Genomic DNA, 21,454 nt, shown 5'->3' with positions numbered 1-21,454 from the left:
GTCTCCTGGCTTCTTCCAGCTTCTAGAGGCCACCTGCTTTCCTTCACTCGTGGTCCCTTGCTCCATAGTCACAGCCTGCAGCCTCGCATTGTCTCTCTTTGACCTGCCTCCTTCCTAAAAGAACCTTTGTGATGACATGGGGCCACCTGGATACTCCAGGATCATCCACCCATCTCAAGATCCTTGTTCCCATCTGCAAAGTCCCTCCTGCCATCTGAGGTCATGTATTCACAGGTTCTGAGTTACGGTATGGACTTCTTTGGTGTGGATGGGATTATTCAGCCTGCCCCAAACACACAATGGTGTGGAAGACGTTCTTTAGCAGCTACTGCTCTTGTACACTCTTCTAACAAGCAGGAACCTTTGCCCTCAGTATTTAACAGGTTAATTTATGCCTGGGAGCCAACAACTCACTAATACCCCCTCTTTCCACACAATTACTTGCAAATTAAGTTATTTTCTAGGATTCACAATTCAAGATGATCTGGAGTCCTCAAGAAAAGGAAAATACTAAGTCAAAAGACTAAGTCAAAGAGCAAGGAGGGAAGGAAAGACTTTGGAGAGCACATGATAAACAACATTCAAAAGATTTTATATAAGACAGCGGATAGAAACAAACAGTAAAAGGGTCATGAACTCAAAGTACCATCTAGTTCTTAGAGACCTCACAGATGCTTAGCTTGTTTGTCAACTAAAAAATACAACCATTTGTCATTGATTCATGTCATTCATTTGTGAGTTTCCTGCCCACCCACACTTTCTCTGTCATATTCTCCTTCAATCCATCCTTCAATCACTTCTCTTAATTAGTCCCTGTTAATTTTTTTCACTCCCCCTACTACTCTAAAATATATGAGTATCCATGCACACCTGTGCACACAGGTACAGGTATAGAAGTCACCTTTCACTAGACTTTCTTCTTGTAACTAGAACAACATTAATGTTTTTGCCCTGCTGAAATGTGTAGGTACTAATCACACTTTGGAGCCACACGGCTGGGTTCTGCAGTAGCCAAACTATTCTTAGCTTCTCTGAAACAGATGTCCCATCGCTCACACCCCCTCTAGTGGCAGCCAGCCCTAGAACAGGGCTGAGCATGCACAGACTAAAGACAAAAAAACCTCCCAAGAACTCACAAGAATATTTCCATGCTAGGTGTTACAGCCCTTGTATTGGTATAAATTTTACACAACCTTTCAAATATACAATATTCTGGCTTTGGGAACTGTTCACTTTAAGCATTAGGCATCTACCTTTTTCCTTTAAATGACCATTTGTACTGCCATATAGTAAACTCAAGAACAGAAACAGTGGACACTATGGAAAAAAAAAAATCCAAAGTCAGTACAAAAAGAGCAGATAAATAAGTTGTGATATAGTCCACATGATGGAATATTGTACAGCCACAAAAAATGAATGAACTACAGCTATATACAGCAACACAACTGATCTTTTTAAAAAAGTGTAAAAAAAAAAAAACACTAGTCCTAGAAGAGCACATAAATATGGTACCATTTTGATACACCTCAAAAACAAAAACTTTATTTAGGGATACATATATGTGATTTAAATATATAAATATTCATACTTGGTTTAAATATATACATGTTTATATTTTGTTTAAATATATAAATATCTATACTTTGAATATATAAACATTTATACCTTGTTTAAATATATAAATATTTAGATTAGATTTTGTTTAAATATATTTAGATTTTGTTTAAATGTATGAATATTCATATTTCATTTAAATATAAGCGGGGTTTTTTTTTGAAAAGCAAATGAATGAGGAGCACAAACTTCAGGACCATGCTTGCTTCTGGCAGGCAGCAGGACGGGGTGGGCGGGGGAGCAACTGTATCAGTCCTGATTGGATAATAGGTTCATGTATATTCATTTTATTACGTTTTACAACTTATATATATATTACAAATATCATTCAGTATATTCAATATGATCACTAACATGTACCTAAGGAACATACATAGGTAGGCTGACAGACAGACAGACCTGCCCACTGACAGAACCCAGGGATAGGTTGTTGAAAGAGAACACGATATTCTCTCAGATTCCCTCTTGTTGTCCAAAGACTACAGTTCGGACCACAAGGATAAGATTTAAATCTTATTCTGGATGATACAAAGAGTTTCCAAATCTTGAAACATTTTTGGGTTTACACCTAAGTCACCAGAATATGCATTCAACCCTGTCACTTGTACCTGGAGGCTGAACCTTTGAGCTTGCCTCTGAGCCTCAGAAAGCAAGAATTTAAGAACTTTGATCTCATCTGACCTTGGAAATAAATCATTTTGCTTCACCCCAATCCTGTGAGACTTTGTGTCAAAAGACACTCGGCCTGGCTGGGCCCCCCACCTGGAATGATGCTGACATTTCCAAGGCTGGAACCTCTCCTTTGAGCCTCACTTGTTTCTCTGGACTTTGTCCCTGACCTTGGATTCCTCTGACTGGGCTGTGCCAGTCCCTCTCCTGTAACCAGCGCCTGCCTCTCCACAGCAGCTTGGGAGCTGGCGCCCTGGGCACTCAGGTGAACTAAATGCCAGGTGCTGCTGCCTGCAGAGTGCTGGTTGTCACCTCCCCACATTCACCCTGTCTGCGGGGACACCCTCTTTTTCCTTGAATGTCTTTTGTTTCCCCTCTTGATAAAAGAATGTTCATTATAGGAAAAATAATGTAATAAGGGTGAACAAAATCAAGAAAATAAAAAACACTTATATTCCCCTCACCCTGAGATAACTACATTTATGTACCAACATACAATTATGATGTACTGCGCATATACCTCACTGCGCTTACTTTAAATCTACAATTTTTGATACAAAATTAACAATAAAGGATGATCTTTCATGTCCCTATATATTCTTCTACAACATGATCTTTATTGGCTACATAATATTCCACTGATCCCAGTCACTACGGCTACATACCATCAATAACAAAATAAAACAAAACTTACTGGTATAACACAATGGTCACCCTCACACAAGCCCCGGCCTTGGGGCCTTTGCGCTCCCTGTTCCTGCCGCCTAAAAGCTCTTCATACAGACACAATCTGCAACCTCAACTCCTTCAAGTTCTTGCTCAAAAATCTCCAGTAACATCTTTCCTGAGTGCCATATTACAAACTGGACTCTCCCTGGCCCCTCATCACTCCCTACTCCCTCTCCTGCTTTAGTTGCCACTCAACCCATTTCACCATCTAACATTATATATTGCAGTAATTCTTTTCTGACTCACTAACTAGAATATAAACTCTACAAGGACAGGGTTGTCTATTTATTAATTTATTTTTATTTTTGAGACAGAGTCTCGCTCTGTGACCCAGGCTGGGGTGCAGTGGCACAGTCTGGGCTCACTGCAACCTCCATCTCCCAGGCTCAAGCGATTCTCCTGCCTCAGCCTCCCAAGTACCTGGGACTACCACCACACCCGGCTACATTTCTGTATTTTAGTAGAGACGGGGTTTCACCATGTTGGCCAGGCTGGTCTCAAATTCCTGAGCTCAGGCAATCTGCTTGTCTCAGCCTCCCAAAGTGCTGGGGATACAAGCGTGAGCCACCACACTTGGCCTGTTTTTACATTTTTTTCCTTTCACAAATGCTGAGAAGATGGTCTGACAATAAAGGTACTCAATAAATATCTGTTGAAAGGATGGACGAATGAACAAACACATATGTCATTCTACAAAAAGACTGCAACAAAATAAACTAAAAATTGGAAAGTGAGTTTAATTTCTAGGTGATGAGTCTCTAAGTGATTTGGGTATTCTTCTGTGTAGTTTCCTTTATTTTTGATTTCCTAAATTAGCACTGTATTACCTTTACAATTGGGGAAAAATTAAAGTTATTTTATAAATGCTACTAGGCAAATATGACTACAGGTAACAATGTTTGGGGACTACAGATAAATAAATAATAAGGGAAATAGATTTCTAACCACTGCAAAATCTTAATTTGTATTCATATAACTGCAACACAGCACAGGATGAGTTAAGAGAAATGTTAACTACTAATCATTTTTTCTTTTATAATTTAAATTTATTGACGCAAGCATGCTATTAGGTAACAATTATTCTAGCCTAGTTATTTTCCATATTTATAAATGAACTTCACGCATTTCAAATCCATAGTAACTCAGGATCTGCTAACTAATCAAACCTAATAAACTTGGGGTTATGAGAATCTGAAAACACTGATAAAACCATCAGAGTTTTACCTTTCATTTGTTATCAAGCAGCTGTGTAGGCCCAAGGCACTGCCACAGGAAACACCTCTTTTTTTTCTTTTTTTTTTTGGAGACAGAGTCTCGCTCTGTCGCCCAGGCTTGAGTGCAGTGGCGTGATCTTGGCTCAACACAAGCTCCGCCTCCCAGGTTCACGCCATTCTCCTGCCTCAGCCTCCCAAGCTGGGACTACAGGCACCCGCCACCACGCCCGGCTAATTTTTTTGTGTGTATTTTTAGTAGAGACGGGGTTTCACTGTGTTAGGATGGTCTCGATCTCCTGACCTCGTGATCCTCCCGCCTCGGCCTCCCAAAGTGCGGGAATTACAGGCGTGAGCTACCGAGCGAGGATGAAGTAGCCCCAAAATAATGAAAAATGGGTGATTGAACTCATGTTCAATCAGATTGTCATAAAATTACATTAACTTAAAGGAATGTCAAAAACGATCCTGAACAACAAAAATTATAAATTATAAGAAAATATAACACTGAGTATCTTTTGCTTAGGGGGTTCTGCGTATTAAGTCATTTATAAGTTACCTAATGTCCACTGCTGCCAGACCCACCTAAAATCCTGAATCTCCTAGTTCCCTGTTTTGACTTGACAAATCTGAATTTAAGGAGAACACGTTGCCTGTGAAAGGAATATGCAATCAGGAACGGGTCTGAAAAATGTATCACCCTCATCAACAGAGCAACTAGGATATGATATGCACCTCGTTTCATTTTATTTTTTTTTGAGATGGAGCCTCGCTCTGTCACCCAGGCTGGAGTACAGTGGCACCATCTTGGCTCACAGCAACCTCCACCTCCTGGGTTCAACTGATTCTCCTGCCTCAGCCTCCCAAGTAGCTGGGAATATAGGCGCCCGCCACCATGCCTGGCTAATTTTTGTGTTTTTAGTAGAGACAGGGTTTCACCATGTTGCCTAGGCTGGTCTTGAACTCCTGATCTCAGGTGATCTGCCCGCCTCGGCCTCCCATAGTGCTGGCATTAAAGTCATGAGCCACTGCACCCGGCCATCATTTTAATGTCTCAAGAAATATATCCGCTGCTGTCCTGAAGATCCACGTCAATTTCCTAGAAGGCTCTTCCCTTGAACTTACATTCTAGGCACGTACTTACTTGAGTTAGATGGACTCTTGAGAGAAAAGAGTGGCCCTTAATTGTTCAGCATGAGACTTTTTTTTAAAACTCATAATTTTTTATGTAGGTACACCACTGATGGTAAGAAATAATAACTACAGTTCTCCACATCCTTTTATTCCAAAACAGCTTTAAAACCTACTTCTAGTCTCTTGTTTCACATTTGTCTTCAGTGGATCTAATTTTCAAAGCACAAATTTAAAAAATTAACCACAGATTGGAAACTGCATGTAGAACTTGGAGAAACTTTCAGACCAAATCTGAGCAGCTCTGGCTAAGAGCTTGCTGTCAGTCAATGAATGGATCTGTTCTTTCTTCGGAGAGAGGAAGAAAAGGGCTTTGACTCTCCATTGTGCAATATATGACTGCAGAATTGTGCTCAATTATTATTTTTGAAAAAGGGAATAAAAGGCCCATTCGGGTTTTGATTTTGGCAGGGTACAGACTTTAAAACTGGTGCTTAGTTCCCAGGCTCGCCTAGGCCTCTTCAGCCAAAGATTTACCCAAGCACAGATAGGCTTACGTATAATGTGTATGTCCAGCATATTCTGAATTTAAGTGATTCTTCTGAGGGATGCTTTTTTAATTTAATCTAATTGCTATGGTTTGAATGTCCCCTGCAAAACTCATGTTGAAATTTAATTGCCATCATGATGATATTAAGATGTGATTAAGACATGGGGGCTCTGCCTTCATGAATGGATTAATGTTTTTATAGCAGGAGTGGGTTAGTTACCATGACAGTGGGCTTGTTATAAAAGTGAGTTTGAGAAAAAACAAAATTAAAAAAAAGAAAAAACAAAAATTTTAAAAAGAAATAAGAAAAAAAACTAATGAAAAAAATAAAAGTGGGTTGGAGCTGAGTGTGATGGTGCATGGCTGTAGTCTCATCTACTCAGCGAACTGAGGCAGGAAAACTGCCTGAGCCCAGGAGTTTGAGGCTGCAGTGAACTATGATTGCACCACTGCACTCCAGCCTGAGTGACAGAGCGAGACTCTGTCTCTTAAAAAAAATAAAACAAACAACAACAAAATGAGTTTGGCCCTTTCTTGCTCTCTCGGGTCCTCCTGCCCTTCCACCTTCACCATGGGATGACATATCAGGAAGGTCCTCAAAGATGCAGGCCCCTTGACCTTGGACTTCTCAGCCTTCAGAACTATAAGCAATGAATTTCTTTCCTTTATATGTTGCCTAGTCTCAGATAATCTGTTACAGCAACACAAAACAGACTAAAACAACAATGTATCCTTCACAGCAAGATTTTCTTTTAAAACTCATGAAGATGTGGCTCTCTGTCTATAGTTGTGACTGAACACAAAACTAAAAAATACAGCTTTCAAATATGATGCCTTATTAACAAGGTTCAAGTCTTACCGTACAAGTTACAAGGTCCAGGTACAAGATTATAAAGTGCAAGTTACAAGGTGACTTTAAGACACATTAGAACAAATTCAAACTGTGAAGTCTAGTAGTTACAACACATGAATGTCAGAATTACTGTTACACTTAACATGGAGCGTGATTAAACCTCTTAAGCTATCAGGTAAACATTTAATGCTTTTTATTTGGGAATTCAGATCGGCCAATCTATGGCTAATCCAGGCAAGTTTGATATAAATAAAGATATGAGTCATAAATATAAAAAATACATTTTTCTCACTAAGTTCCACTCCTTACAGGAGACAATTTAGCAAACACTAGATGACTTTCTACTTTTAAGAGTGACATAATGTCGTGCTCAAGGATTTAATGTGTTAGACATCTCTGATTTAAGTGCTCCAATTTGTTCTGGGCCTATAAGCTGGGTGAACACCAAGGACTTGGGTTTTACAACCAAAGATTCTTGAATCCTTTCACCTTCCCACCTCCAACCCCTCTGCCCGCTTGAAAGCATACAACCAACTAGAGCATTTTCACTGGCCGTTTTCTGGAAGCCCACAAAACAAAAGAGCATTTCATTGCAAGAATCAGGGCCACACAACTGCTTCTCCTAAGAGTTTGAGAGACAGACAGGCTGAGGACGCCCACAATCTGACCAAGCTAGAGGCAAAAAAAACCTCACGACTCCCTTTGCTAATCCCTGCTGGCTCTGGAAAGACTGACTCTGTTGAATCTGTGCTCTGCCTCTCAAGAATCAGCTCAAGGTAAGGCCATCAGATGCAATGGCCTAGCTGCAAGCTTGGGTAGCCCCATCCACTTCCTGCAGAGAGCACACCGCTAGGGGCATCTGGATTCCTGGAATATCTATCAGAAAATCCGATAGCTCTCAGCCATAATTTTCAGGTTTCAAGCTTTAGATGCCAAGGGAAAAACTGCTTTAAATTGGCACCAAACAATAAAACAAGATTCATGATGAGAATAACTTGTTCATCTGAGTTATAATGTACCAACTATTAAAGAAATTTTGAATGATTTGTTGTATGTAAAGTTGTTTCTTTCTAATTTATAACATACTTGGAAAAACCTGGCCAAACTGAAAACAGTTTTATGTTTTCAAATGATGCTGTGCATACAGAAAAGGTCACATGCATACTTTCTCATTCGTTAAGAGGACTTTATTCAATCAAATGCTACAGTTTCATGCAGAAAGGAAAAACTATTATAATACTATGGATTGGGTTTCAATTCAGTGCTAGGAATGAACCATAAAGATGTCAATTTGGTTCTGTTGGCAGACAGCTCTATGTAAATCCTGTTCACAGATGGTAGAGTTAGCGTTTATTAAAGAAATAGGTCAAGCATGGGTCCTTCTCAGAACATACCCACTGAGAACCACATTTTCACAAAGGAATTTTCCAGGTACAAATATTGACATGTGAATGGCATATGACTAAAATTATCTAATGTTGATTGTTGATGAGGCCATCAGAAATTAGACCCTGGGTTTAACATTACATTCAGTGTGACATTTGTGAACTTTATGAATACTCTTTAAACATCCAGAAAAACCACACCTGCATAAGTGTACATATCTACTACCATCTTTATGCTAAATTTTGAAGGAAATACTTTAAGCTTAGTGTAGTTGACAAAAGCAATTTTTCCCAAAGAGTAAATGATAGTTTGTGATCTACATAACGAGCCATTAGGATTGTAGGGAAGGAAAGGAGAAGTTACTTCTCAATGTAAAAGCTTAACAATGGCACTGTGAGTGGTGAATGGCCCACTATTTGATCCACTTTTTTTAAACAGTGAAATTAATGCTAGGAATGCTTCTTAAAGGTCATGAAACGCCATGGAAAAAAGGCTTGGCTTATCCTGAGATCTAGCCCAATGAAGAAAGAGGAAAAATTAAGCCTTTCTGACTAACCTGAGAATCTCAGTTGTGCAGCCAAAGGGCAGTTGGAGGTGATTTCTAGCTCCTGCCATGTGAGGGGGAGGTTTCTGAGCTCAGCACCTGTGAATGTGGAGGTGAAAAAACCCTAATCCCACATGGCTCACATGAGCAAAAGAGCACCTCTGTCTGCCTTCAAAGATCTACTTATCAGTCACTGTATTTTGTTCTTGAAATAAAGTGTTTTTTAATTTTTCAGTGTTAAAAATATAAGCACTATCTAGTGCCAGATGCTAAGAATCACTGCAGACAACATATCAAATCATCAAAGAAATTCAAGGAATAAGTATGTAACTTCACATCTCCAATGTGGTAAATAGCATTACACATTGGAAACTGCAGTGGACACACCGAGGAAAGTATCCCTTTGGTGTAACTTGGTGTAAAAAGACAACAATATGAAAGGGACACATAAATCCCTCACATTGCACCATCATACACTTCTCAGGCTGTATGGGGTATTTGCAACAATTCACTTGTACCTCCCATTAACCAGATGAAAAACTGAGGCCAAAAGAGAAGTGAAGTTGGCAGGACCACGAGCTGCAGGGTTGGGACCAGGATGAAAGTTAGCTGTACCTGGATATACACCTAACCAGTTCTCGAATGAATAAGACCCTTCCTATAAACGGTACTTCCCGCCGGGCGCAGTGGCTCATGCCTGTAATCCCAGCACTTTGGGAGGCCGAGTAGGGCGGATCATGAGGTCAGGAGATCAAGACCATCCTGGCTAACATGGCGAAACCCCGTCTCTACTAAAAATACAAAAAATTAGCCGGGCATGGTGGTGGGCACCTGTAGTCCCAGCTACTCGGGAGCTGAGGCAGGAGAATGGCATGAACCTGGGAGGTGGAGCTTGCAGAGAGCCAGGATCGCTCTACCACACTCCAGCCTGGGCGACAGAGCAAGACTCTGTCTCAAAAAATAATAATAAAAAAAATAAAATAAAATAAAATAAAAATACAAATAAATGATATTTCCAGTAGCCTGCCTTCTCTGGGACATGTGAGCACTTCCCCAAAGGAGAGAAATAGCCTAAGTCTAACAAAAGCCCTAGAATAGGGAGCCTCTCACTCCGTAACCAAACCTAACAGTTAGCAAAGTATGTCCTTCGGTTCTGCTGTGCTAATATTTTTTCCAAATCATCATTAAACACTCAAACAGCTTCTGTATTAAGAGAGAGCACAGCAGAAATTCTCACATGCAAATTTTAGATGCATTCAGAAGGGTTGTGGGTGCAAGAAAGAAGGGGAGAAAACACCTTGACCAGTCAAACTGAGTCTCAGTAAATCTGAAAGAACCCTGAGTCAAAGAGCATGGAGTGCTTTTTCAAATCCATTGAAATTATGCTAGCTCAGCTTGTCTAATCTTCCCCCAACCACAGTTAGAGAGAAAGCCTCGATTTCCTTGCCTGACAAATGAGGTAACCCAGGCATAGAAAGCTTAAGACACTGCCGGCCGCAGTGGCTCATGCCTGTAATCCCAGCACTTTGGGATGCCAAAGGCAGGCAGATCACCTGAGGTCGGGAGTTCGAGATCAGCCTAACCAACATGGAGAAACCCCATCTCTACTAAAAATACAAAATTAGCCAGGCGTGGTGGCACACGCTTATAATCCCACCTACTCGGGAGGCTGAGGCAGGAGAATGGCTCGAACCCAGGAGGCGGAGGTTGCAGTGAGCTGAGATCGCGCCATTGCACTCCAGCCTGGGCAACAGGAGCGAAACTCTGTCTCAAAAAAAAGAAAAAGAAAGAAAGAAAGCTTAAGACACTTACCCAAGGCAGCCCAGGATATCTGTGGCGGGCAGGACTAGGACACGGGCTCCAAACTACCAGCCCTGAGGTGGATACATGCCTAGGGCCTGTGTGCCTTAAGGGTGCCATCTTCAGCAAACTTCCAAATCCCTGGCTGTTCTCATCAACAGCCTTCAGATCTTAATTCAGTTTCTCCAATAGACTCTCCTGCTTAAGAGAACCAACTTAGAGATACCTGACAAACACTACTTCAGTCATAACACATGTCGATGGCTTGTACCCTTGATAGGATGATGAAAATGACATTTTGCCTCTGAGATTTTTCTCCCAAAAACACATACCCCCAATCTAATCATGAGAAAAACATCAGACAAATTTCAAGAGGAGGCATCAATGACTAGTACGCCTCAAAACTGCCCATATCAACCAAAACAAAGGAAGTCTCAAAAACTGGAACAGCTAAGAGGAGCTTAAAGGGACATGACAAATAAATGCAATGTGGGATCCTAGATGGGATCCTGAAACACAAAAGTGACATTAGGTAAGAACTAAGGAAATCGGAATAAAGCATGGACTTTAGTTAATAAGAATAAATTAGCTATTGCTTCATTGATTGTACCACACCAATGTAGGATGCTATTAATGGGGGGATGGGGGGGACTGTTTCCAGGAGGCAGGGAGTATATGGAAAGTCTGAACTGTCTTCTCAATTTTCTGTAAATCTAAAACTGTTTTTAAAAATAACGCCTGTGTGAGAGAACCAACTAATGCAAGATTCAAACCCACTGAACAGTTTAATTCCTTAGCAAAGCAAGATCCCTCTCACTCATACTTACAAATCTTTGTCTTAGAGCTTTAGTTAGCAGGAATCACTCCTCAGAGCCTACACATTTCTGTAGGAACAAAGTAAATGTCTTTAATTTATTTTATGTTATTTTTTAAGACAAGGTCTCACTCTGTTGCCCAGGCTGGAGTGCAGTGGCGTGATCTCTGCTCACTGCAACCTCTGCCTCCTGGGTTCAAGAGATTCTCCCACCTCAGCCTCCCAAGTAGCTCAATTTACATGCATGCACCACCATGCCCAGCTAATTTTTGTATTTTTTTGTAGAGTTAGGGTCTCCCTACCATTGCCCAGGCTGGTCTCAAACTGCTGGGCTCAAGCAATCTGCCCACCTTGGCCTCCCAAATTTCTGGGATTACAAACGTAAGCCACCGTGCCTGGCCTGTAAATGTCTTTAACAAACATGGAGCTGGCAAACAAAAATGACAGCCATGCTTACCCTATCCCAGTTCCTATCCTTTATCATATTATTAATTCCTAAATTAACCAATTAATTTAGGAAGATTTGGTCTTAGAAGATGACCTGTGTGGGTAAAATGTATTTATATTACTAGATAGAAATTGTTTTTATTGAAAAGTTTTTTGAAAATTAATCTTTATTTCTATCAATAAGGCCTAAAAATATAAATCTTTTTTTTTCCATGTATTTCAAGCCTTACTTGTTGGGTTAATTAAGATACTGGAAAAGAAAAGAGGAAACTTTCTTAAGTGAGTCAGTGTACATATTTTATCATGATTGTAGAAATTATGTCATCATATCCATTGACAATATACCTTAAATTTCTGTTTCCAATTACACAAATTATTTTATTATATGAATACAAACTTTTTTGTTATTCCTTTTTAAAAGAAATCTAAAACTTAAGCAGTATTTCTTGTCTGCTCTATTTATACAACTGTATTTATACAACTGCTGGGTCAGAAATGTATTTTCTGCTTAGGAATCAGATTTTAAATTCTCCGTTTGCTTTTCATTCTCTTCTTTATCCTCCTCTTTACTACTGATAAAACTCTATCAGTAAAGAAAATTATTGCCTGTGCATAATTGCAATTTAAAATAATTCTAAAAACTCATACTGAACAAACTATGTATGAAATTCCTTGTCTTCATAGATGTCTTTTACTGATTTCCAACATTATACTGCATAAATCAGATCCTATTTCCAGCTGAGACGTTCTCTTACAGTTTTTTATTTAAATGATTTCCCTAAAAGATGACAATGTAGAAAAAGCACTTGGAGCATGAAGCAGATAGACAGCAAAACCCAAAACACATTTTAATCCATTCCAAACACATGGCTGTTTCCCTATCTCAAAAGAGTAATTTAAGGTTCTCTTTATCTTGACATTCCCACAAGCAAGTTTCTATAAAATAGAAAGAGAACCTTAACCTGCCTATGCACAGCACACAGATCAGAGCACAGGGCAAGACAAATGCCTACCAGAGCCTATGCCAGCTCTTCCCTGGGGCCAGCCCACCCCTCCCAGGCTGCCCGCCACCTCCACGAGAAGCACCAGGGATCACGTTTCTCTTCTTATATCCAATGTCACCCTCTCTCCTGAGTCTCTTGGCAAGTCTGCATCCTGCCCATGAAAATTTGGGATTTGAAATGAAGGAACAAGCAAGCAGTTGTAAACAGATCATGAAATTAAACTTTCCAGCTGAAATAAGCCTTATTTGCATAAGCACAGCTTCCAAAGGTGCATTACATAAAATACAGGGTGATTTTTTATAAGATTTTTCATGGCATTATTTTGTCCTCCTTTTGTACAATTCATTTCGTGATGCCCACTTAGATACAAGTCAGGCTCCTCAGCCATTGTTTTTAAGTAATACAAATATATTTTAAGGCAGAAATTTAAAAAATCAATTCCTACAAAAATTCATCTTACTGCAATACTAATCCCCATACTCCCCTCATTTTCCCGCCTCTCATACACCCAGTTGGTAGAGTGCACTGTGGTCCCGTCAATCAACTGCCCCAGCCCTTTCCTTGTCCATTTGGAAACAGCCCCTTTACCATAGAATGGATGAATGATGGACCTTCCATAAAAAGAGAGCTGAGGTTTGCCTCTGGCTGGGCAAGGAGCCCACTGGCGGTCAGCATCTCCTGCACCCTCACACCTCACAGCCTCTCACCCTATCTCTGTGTCTCCCCCACCCCACAGTCCTCTGAACTGACAGCATGGCTAACCCTCGGGAACATTCCAGCAGCCTTCTCCAACTGAGTGCATGCAGCCCTGTTCTCCCAATACAGCAGTTTTGTTCACATCCCAAAAATGAGTCTGAAAGGAAATCCCAAAAGAAAATGCCTCCCTCCCCTCCCTTCCAAATCCTCACACATTATGATTCTCACAAATTCATGTTGCCCAGTATCATAGCAAGATACACAGCACTTCCTAGAATGAGGCCCAACTTCATCCTTGGCCTCCGATTGATGGTATTTTTCTTCATTTTCCCACTCTGGTAAATTACTCTTGGATTTAGATTCCTGTCACTAAAATTCTATTTCAGAGCTACATCTTGGTGGCTCAGTCCCCTCCCTCACCCTCCCTCCATTAAGCACAACACGGAAAGAAAGTTCCCTACCTTTCACTGAGGCTTCTCCACAACTGTGCACCTGCAACAGGGAGAAGCAAAATGTGAAACTTAACAGAGGTATTTTTCTCCTGAAATATTTCTCAACTCTGAACTAGCCCAAGCTATTTAAAGTGGAATGCTCAGATCTCTAACACTCAGGACACCATCAAGTCATACAGTGTACACTGCTGGCACCATGGCTAATTCAGGCAATTCGTCCACATATATTTATTGAGATCCTACTACATGTAAAACACTTGGGTGAGTACCGTGGGAGATAGGACACTCTATAATACATGGACCCTGCCTCGGGGACTTCATTGTCCCCTGGGGCAGACAAAATATGAACCCAAGTAAATATGAACCAAGATAGGCAGTATAGGAACTAACTACACAAGAGGGAGGCACACACCATGTGAGTTCAGGGAAGAGAGAAAATGCAGCTGCTCAAAAAGCGCCAATAATAGAAATGGCATTTAAGGTGAGTCTTGACATGGTGCCGACAAAAGGAGAACTAAGACAACTGTTATTTGAAAAAAGGAGATTTTTATCTATTCATTGTTTAGATGTTTTGACTTTTATGTAGGTGCAAATGAAATCAATATAAAACATAAAATACACACACACACACACATATACATATGCACACCTAGATCTAATTTGCTTTCTTAATTTTCCAATCAATGTCTTTATTTGACTACATCTTGATATTATACTCCCAGCTACCAGCTTTAATGCAGCTCAATGTAAGAAATGATCATGAGGAAGCTTCTGCATTTTCCATCTAACAAAAAGCCAAATGTGTTGTCCCTTATGTTTTTCAATATCCCCTATCAAGATCTATGGGATAAATCCTTCTTAACCTTTACTTCCAGAAATAAGTGTCTCAAAATTGCTTCCTTCATTTTTTTCAAATAATTAGAATTGTGCAATTGATGTGGTTTTCCTTTTTGCCTTGGCTGCCAATAGGCATGTGGATAAATCTGTTGATCAATCAGTGGTTACCAGGTTAGACTCTTGCTCCTCTTCTAGACCTCTTTTGAACAGTTTTGTGCTTATGTTCCAAATAAGCTTCTTCAAACTTGTTGGAGGAAGGTTGCATATAAAAACAAATGGAGAACTCAAAAGAATGCAGGGGACTGTGAGCAATAATAAGGTTTCAACTAAAGTTGGAAAGTTGGAAAGCATCAGCTCAGCTTGTCATTTGACAATTCTCTAACAATCCTGGAGCCAAGAGTGGAGAAAGCAGATGATGGTATAGGATGGGCATTGGCTTGTTTGTTTTATTATTAAAAAGTAAAGAAATGAGTATAGCTGATGGATAAGGAAACAAGGACCTTTAGAATGGTAAGGACAGCATCTCTGTAGTCATTGAGCATGGACCAGTTAGGAGCTGAGTGGAGGGAGGAAGTCAGTCTAAAGGCAGGGCTGAAGAACAGTACAAGTGGCAAGAGACTTAGCAGGGAAAGAGTCCATCCAAGAGTCAAAGAGCTGGTTCAACAGGCACGAAAGGCCAGGGAGGAGTGGAGACAGGGTGCACTGAGAACTAACTCGCAGACTCTGCAGGTCTTGGAGACACTGTGCTTCCAAAGGCCAAGGTCAAAGATGAGGCTACCTGATAGGCAACCAAATCCAGGCCATCTGACAAGCTATCAGAGTACAAGTTGGAATGACAGAGAATGGTGAGTGCACGAAGGACTGCAGTTCATGGGCCACAATCCCTACTGAGACCACAGTTGATGGCAACCAGGGTGCTGAGGCCAGGCATCAATGGACAGTGTAGATTTCACAGGAAGGAAAGTATAAAGCAGCAGTGGTTACAGGTGCTCCACAGGTGGCTGGGGGAGCCTCAGAGCCACCCACTGAGCCCTCCTCCCACAGCACAGGGCAGTAGCTAGAGAAGATCTTCAACAGAGCTGGGGGGCAGGCACACTGGCTCACACCTGTAATTCCAGTGCTTTGGGAGGCCAAAGCGGGAGGATCACTTGAGGCCAGGAGTTTAAAACCAGCCTGGGTAACACAGCAAGACCCCATCTCTACAAAAATTAAAAAAGAAAATTAGCCAAGTGTGGTGGCATGCACCTGTAGTCCTAGCCACTCAGGAGTCTGAGGTGGGAGGATCACTTGACCCAGGAGCTCGAGGCTGCAGTGAGCTATGATCACACCACTGCACTCCAGCCTGGGCAACACAGTGAGACCCCAATTCTAAAAATAAACAAACAAACAGAAAAGAAAGCGGGGGGCAGATATGACTGGTTCTATCTCAATGAGAGAGAATGAAGCTAGTCATGGAAAAGTTTCAGGATGCAGGAGGAGTTTTCCAGGCCATAGAAGAGTTCCCCAGAGTTCAGACAAAGGCGTTAATACAGGGAAGCACACACTCAAGGTACATAACAATGAGAAAGAGAGGGAGAGAGAGGAATCCATCCCAGCGAGAGGATGTTCACAGGCAATACAAAATAGACATGGGCTCCCACAGGTTTCACAAACATTCACTCACAAGATGATATCACTGACTTTTTTTTTTTTTTTTTTGAGACGGAGTCTCACTCTGTCACCAAGGCTGGAGTGCAATGGCGTGATCTCAGCTTACTGTAACCTCTGCCTCCTGGGTTCAAGTGATTCTCCTGCCTCGGTCTCCTCAGTAGCTGGGATTACAGGTGCCCACCACGACGCCCGGCTAATTTTTTGTATTTTTAGTAGAGACAGGGTTTCACCATGTTGACCAGGCTGGTCTCAAACTCCTGACCTCAAGTGATCCACCCGCCTTGGCCTTCCAAAGTGCTGAGATCATGCGGAGGCATGAGCCACTGCACCCGGCCTCATCCATCTATTTCATATTAAGCACCTAAGATGGTATCAAAGATTGTAACTGGGAGTCATCAAAGTCATAGAAGCAGAAAGTAGAATGGCAGTTGCCAGGGGCTGGAGGAAGGGGGAACAGAGGAAAGGGGGACTTGGCTGTTCAATGGGAACAGAGTTGCAGTCATCAAAGATGAAAACGCTCTAAGAATCTGCTATACAACAACATGCACGGGAAACAATACTGTACACTTAAAAATTTTCTAAGAGAATAAAACAAAAATAATAACTGGGGGAAGGATACAATTAAATTCTCAACAATAAAAGTTTCATATTTTTAGCGAGAAAACGTGGGAAGCAGAGAAGTTGGAAGAGAGGGAAGGAGAGGAGACTGCTGACTTGGTCGTCCTTTCATTGCCATTGTCGTTGCTATAAGCCGGGGCATCTAACAAGAGCAGCTGGCAGTTCTGATTGAAGCCATGGAGTTACCGTAACTGCATCTGGATCTAACGTGAAGCCAAACCGTGCCCTGCAGAGACTGATTCATCGCAGCAGCAGCACCCTGCGCTAGGAGGCCTGCGAGATGGGGCTGCTGCCAACTATTCACAGGGCTCCCCAATGGGCCTTTGTCCTAAGAGACTCTACTGAAGGAGGATGAAGCTGGCACCAGAGTTTCTTCAGCACAGAAAACAGAGCTCTAGGAAGACAGAGTAATAATTCCCATTTCTTTTTTTTTTTTTTTAATTTTTCATGCAGTAGAAATGCTACACTCAGAGCACTGTCATCCGGTGAAGACTGAAAGCCTGTCCTTGGGCAACGGCCTGATCTACAGGATTGCAGGGAGGCTCTGCCTCGACAGAGGTCTGGTTCCCCACGGGGAGCCCAGCACCCAGGTTGGGCCTCAACACAGAAAGGGGCTCAACACGGACTGATCCAGGAACACACAAACCCCATGTGGCCCTGATGACATGTCAGCTGGGCGAAGTAGACAGCTACTATGCTGAAGGCCCTTCTATTTGACGCTTTTATTGACCTCTTATAAAGCTCTGTGGTATGAGGATATTTTTTTTTTTTTTTTTTTTTTTTTTTTTTTTTTTTTTTTGAGACGGAGTCTCGCTCTGTCGCCCAGGCTGGAGTGCAGTGGCGCGATCTCGGCTCACTGCAAGCTCCGCCTCCTGGGTTCACGCCATTCTCCTGCCTCAGCCTCCCGAGTAGCTGGGACTACAGGCGCCCGCCACCACGCCCGGCTAATTTTTAGTATTTTTAGTAGAGACGGGGTTTCACCGTGTTAGCCAGGATGGTCTCGATCTCCTGACCTCGTGATCCACCCGCCTCGGCCTCCCAAAGTGCTGGGATTACAGGCGTGAGCCACCGCGCCCGGCCGGTATGAGGATATTTTCTGCCATTTCACAGGACAGAGAGGTTCAGATGGTATAGGAGGCTGACTCATAGCTCACAAAGATACCAAGTCACAATCCCTGGAATCCGTGATTGTCACTTCAAGTGGAAAAAGGGTCTCTGCTGAGGCAATTAGGTTAAGAAATGTGAGATGAGAAAATCACACTGGATTATCTAGGTAGGCCCCAAATGCAATCGTAAGTGTACTTACAAGAGGAAGATGGAGAAGTTTGACATAGACAGAAGAGAAGGTCAGGTGAGCATGAAAACAGAGATTGCAGTGATGCGGCTGCAAGCCATGGAATGCCCGCAACTCCCAGGAGCTGCAAGAGGCAAGGAATGGATCCTTCCTTAGAGACTCCAGAGGGAATGCAGTCCTGCCAACGCTTTGATTTGGGCCCAGTGACACTGACTTCGGACTACTGTCCTTCAGAACTTTAAGAGAAGATGTTTCTGCTGTTTTGAAACACCAAGTTTGTGGTCATTTATTACAACAGCCACAGAAACAAATGCAGTCTATCATGGGGCTTCTCCACAGGTAGGAAATGGAATGAACTAGCTCAAAAATGAGGCCCTTTAGGCTGGCATTCTTTCTATTCTACTACCTTAAATTTTTTAAAGGAGTGCAATGTAATCCCTGCAATGTAAAGGTTTCCTGCAATTTGTGAGTATGAAATTTCCACATCTGCATAAATATCAAGCCCATGAGTCAACAGCGGAAACGATCTGTGTGTGAGGGGCCAGGAGTGAGAAAAAGACAGTTGCAAAGTCTTTCGGCTTTACCTTTGGCCTTCCACACATGTCTATTCCTTATAACTTGTGCCCAGACTAGGGCCAAATTTGAGGAAACACTGAAAACACTCAGATGCTCAGCTTGCTTCCTGGGTCCATGTTTAGCTTACTCTACACCAAGATAAAATGGTTGCAGATAAAATGTATGAGTGGCTTTATGTCCTGAGATTTCCCTGAGGGAGTTCCTATAGAGGGTGAACATATTACTGTCTATTTAGGAAAACAGGTTCTCCTCTACCAGATATGAGTCAAGGCAGATAAATAAGAATCATCAAGGACTGATCCACAGACGAACTCTGGCATGAAACCCTGATGCATGGAGATGCCCCACCTCAAGGCAACCTGGATACATGTGTGGTAAACAAGTATCACAACAAGTGCCTGTTTGGGCTGAAATTGGGGAGTTAGGTGTCTGTTCCCTGAAACAGAAAAAAGGAAAGTGAAGATGGAGAGAGAGGGAAAAAAGGGAGAGAAGGAAAAGTGCATTGAAGAATACAACTGAAATCCACAGATTCACAGAAAGCACTAAGGGCACAAAACCAAATTTGTTTGCCTTCCCGGAATCTTGGGAAGGAAATATCTTCAAACCTGGAAACATACGAATATAAAACAATCTAAAGATGGTTTACATGATGAGTTTAAAAACTGTAAAGACTTATAACTGGATTTCAAGCAGATCCCTAGAACACCATGATAGTAAATCCGTACCAGCTGACATCGCTGGCTTCTAGTTGCCATCAGGGAGGAGATGGGTGCCTCCCATAGGGCAGGCCTAGATATCCCTGCCAGGACTATAATCCAGGCAGCTCTGATGCACATCAGTCCACACGGACCTCCACCAAAAGCATCCCTCCATTTGGGGTGCATTTAGTGAAATTAAATGTCTCTTTGTAACCTCCTGGTGGCTATTTCTGATAAAATCTATCTCATTACATTTAAGTTTATGGGGCTTAATTATTCCCAGGAGGACTTTTCCCAAGTTTACAAAAACTAGCTCGAACAGTGGTACAAGAGGCCCCTCCAAGTATGCAAAAGACTTGAGTCAGATTTGTAATACAGTCAAATTACCCAAAAAGCACCTCAGGCCAATTTTTTTTTTAAACCAAGCTCTTGCTTTTAAACTTAATGTTAAAATTTATTCATTTTTCATTATCAACTCATTTTTTAAAATTATTTAACCATCGCTTGCTTTTAAACCCTGAATTAGTTGTTTTTCTTCATTGAGGCAGAGAAAATTTTTACATAAACTAGTCCATTTTCCAGTGGCCCAGTTTCATCATGTGAGATGTAATAAATATTTAACTGTTATCCTCACTGCAGCCTACTTAAATACCAACATGGTATTTAAAATAGCTCTTAAGGCCAAGAGAAAAACCAGCACACACAAACCTTTTACCTACAAGCAGTAGCTACAAAGACAGCATCACCTCAATAAATTATCGTATTGAAAACAGCTAAGTCAATGCCTATATTTGCTTCTGTTCAAAGGACTAATTGGCTAATACGCCTACACAAAGATCAGAAATGCAGGGTCTAGAAAATTAAATACCATATAAATAAAATCTGAGTTTTCTTACCTCTTGTTCTAGACAAAACCATATCCTTTATTATTTGCATAATAACACGCCCAAGTATCATGACGGAAATCAGGTGATATACTCTCCATGGAGTCAATGCAAGGAACCTGCAACAGCAAAACGCAAATCAGTATTTCAATTTGAGGATTTTTAACCTTTTCAAAATTGGGTTTACTTCCTGCCACAGAAACAAAAAATGCATTCAATAATGATTTCACTTTTTTTTCTTTTTTTTTTTGAGACAGAGTCTTGCTCTGTTGCCCAGGCTGGAGTGCAATGGCACTACCTCGGCTCACTGCAACCTCTGCCTCCCTGGTTCAAGTGATTCTCCTGCCTCAGCTTCGCAAGTAGCTGGGATTATAGGCATAAGCCACCACGCCAGGCTCATTTTTGTATTTTTAGTAGAGACAGGGTTTCGCCATGTTGGCCAGGCTCATCACGAACTCCTGTCCTCAAGCGATCCACCCACCTCGGCCTCCCAAAGTGCTAGGATTACAGGCGTGAGCCACTGTGCCTGGCATGATTTCACTTTTCAAAATCACCCCAGTGTGTGACTGCATGAAAGTTACTTAATAGGCATCAAAGTCAGCAAAATGAAAGTGTCTGAGCCTGTGCACTTTTGTGCTAAGCTTTCTGCTCTACCCTCCAATTTTGGGCAGAGGATTTGCTATCTCGGGCATGGACCAAAATATTGCTCCCAGTGCCGGGCTTCTCCAATAGCCAATGGAGAATGGAAGTGACCTGAAACAGAGTTAGGATGGGCTGCAGAGCCAAGCTGCAGGACTCTCTAACAGACATGAATGGGCTGCACTACAGAGGCCCTTTAGTCACCACCCTGTCTTGTGTTTTCATTTACGCCCTATTCACTTCTCTAACTACTCCCACCCTCATCTCTTAAAAACAGCAGTTATTGGCCGGGCGTGGTGGCTCACACCTGTAATCCCAGCATTTTGGGAGGCCGAGGCAGGCGGATCACAAGGTCAAG

The 21,454-nt window shown here is 41.8% G+C and overlaps 1 protein-coding gene across 1 annotated transcript in view; it reads right to left on the bottom strand.

Moving 5' to 3' along the window:
* The window catches only part of RETREG1 (reticulophagy regulator 1), a 144,356-nt gene that overhangs the window by 78,692 nt on the left and 44,210 nt on the right, over positions 1-21,454 (bottom strand). Inside the window, exons 2-3 of the mRNA XM_004059019.5 lie at positions 20,470-20,576; positions 13,910-13,940 (exon numbers count right to left, since the gene is read on the bottom strand). Coding sequence (XP_004059067.3) covers positions 13,910-13,940; positions 20,470-20,576 — 138 coding nt within the window. The remainder of the gene's footprint in view (positions 1-13,909; positions 13,941-20,469; positions 20,577-21,454) is intronic.

This window comes from Gorilla gorilla, chromosome 19 (genome assembly GCF_029281585.2).
Source record: "Gorilla gorilla gorilla isolate KB3781 chromosome 19, NHGRI_mGorGor1-v2.1_pri, whole genome shotgun sequence".
NCBI lineage: Eukaryota > Metazoa > Chordata > Mammalia > Primates > Hominidae > Gorilla > Gorilla gorilla.
This window is presented reverse-complemented; position numbering and strand designations above follow the sequence as displayed.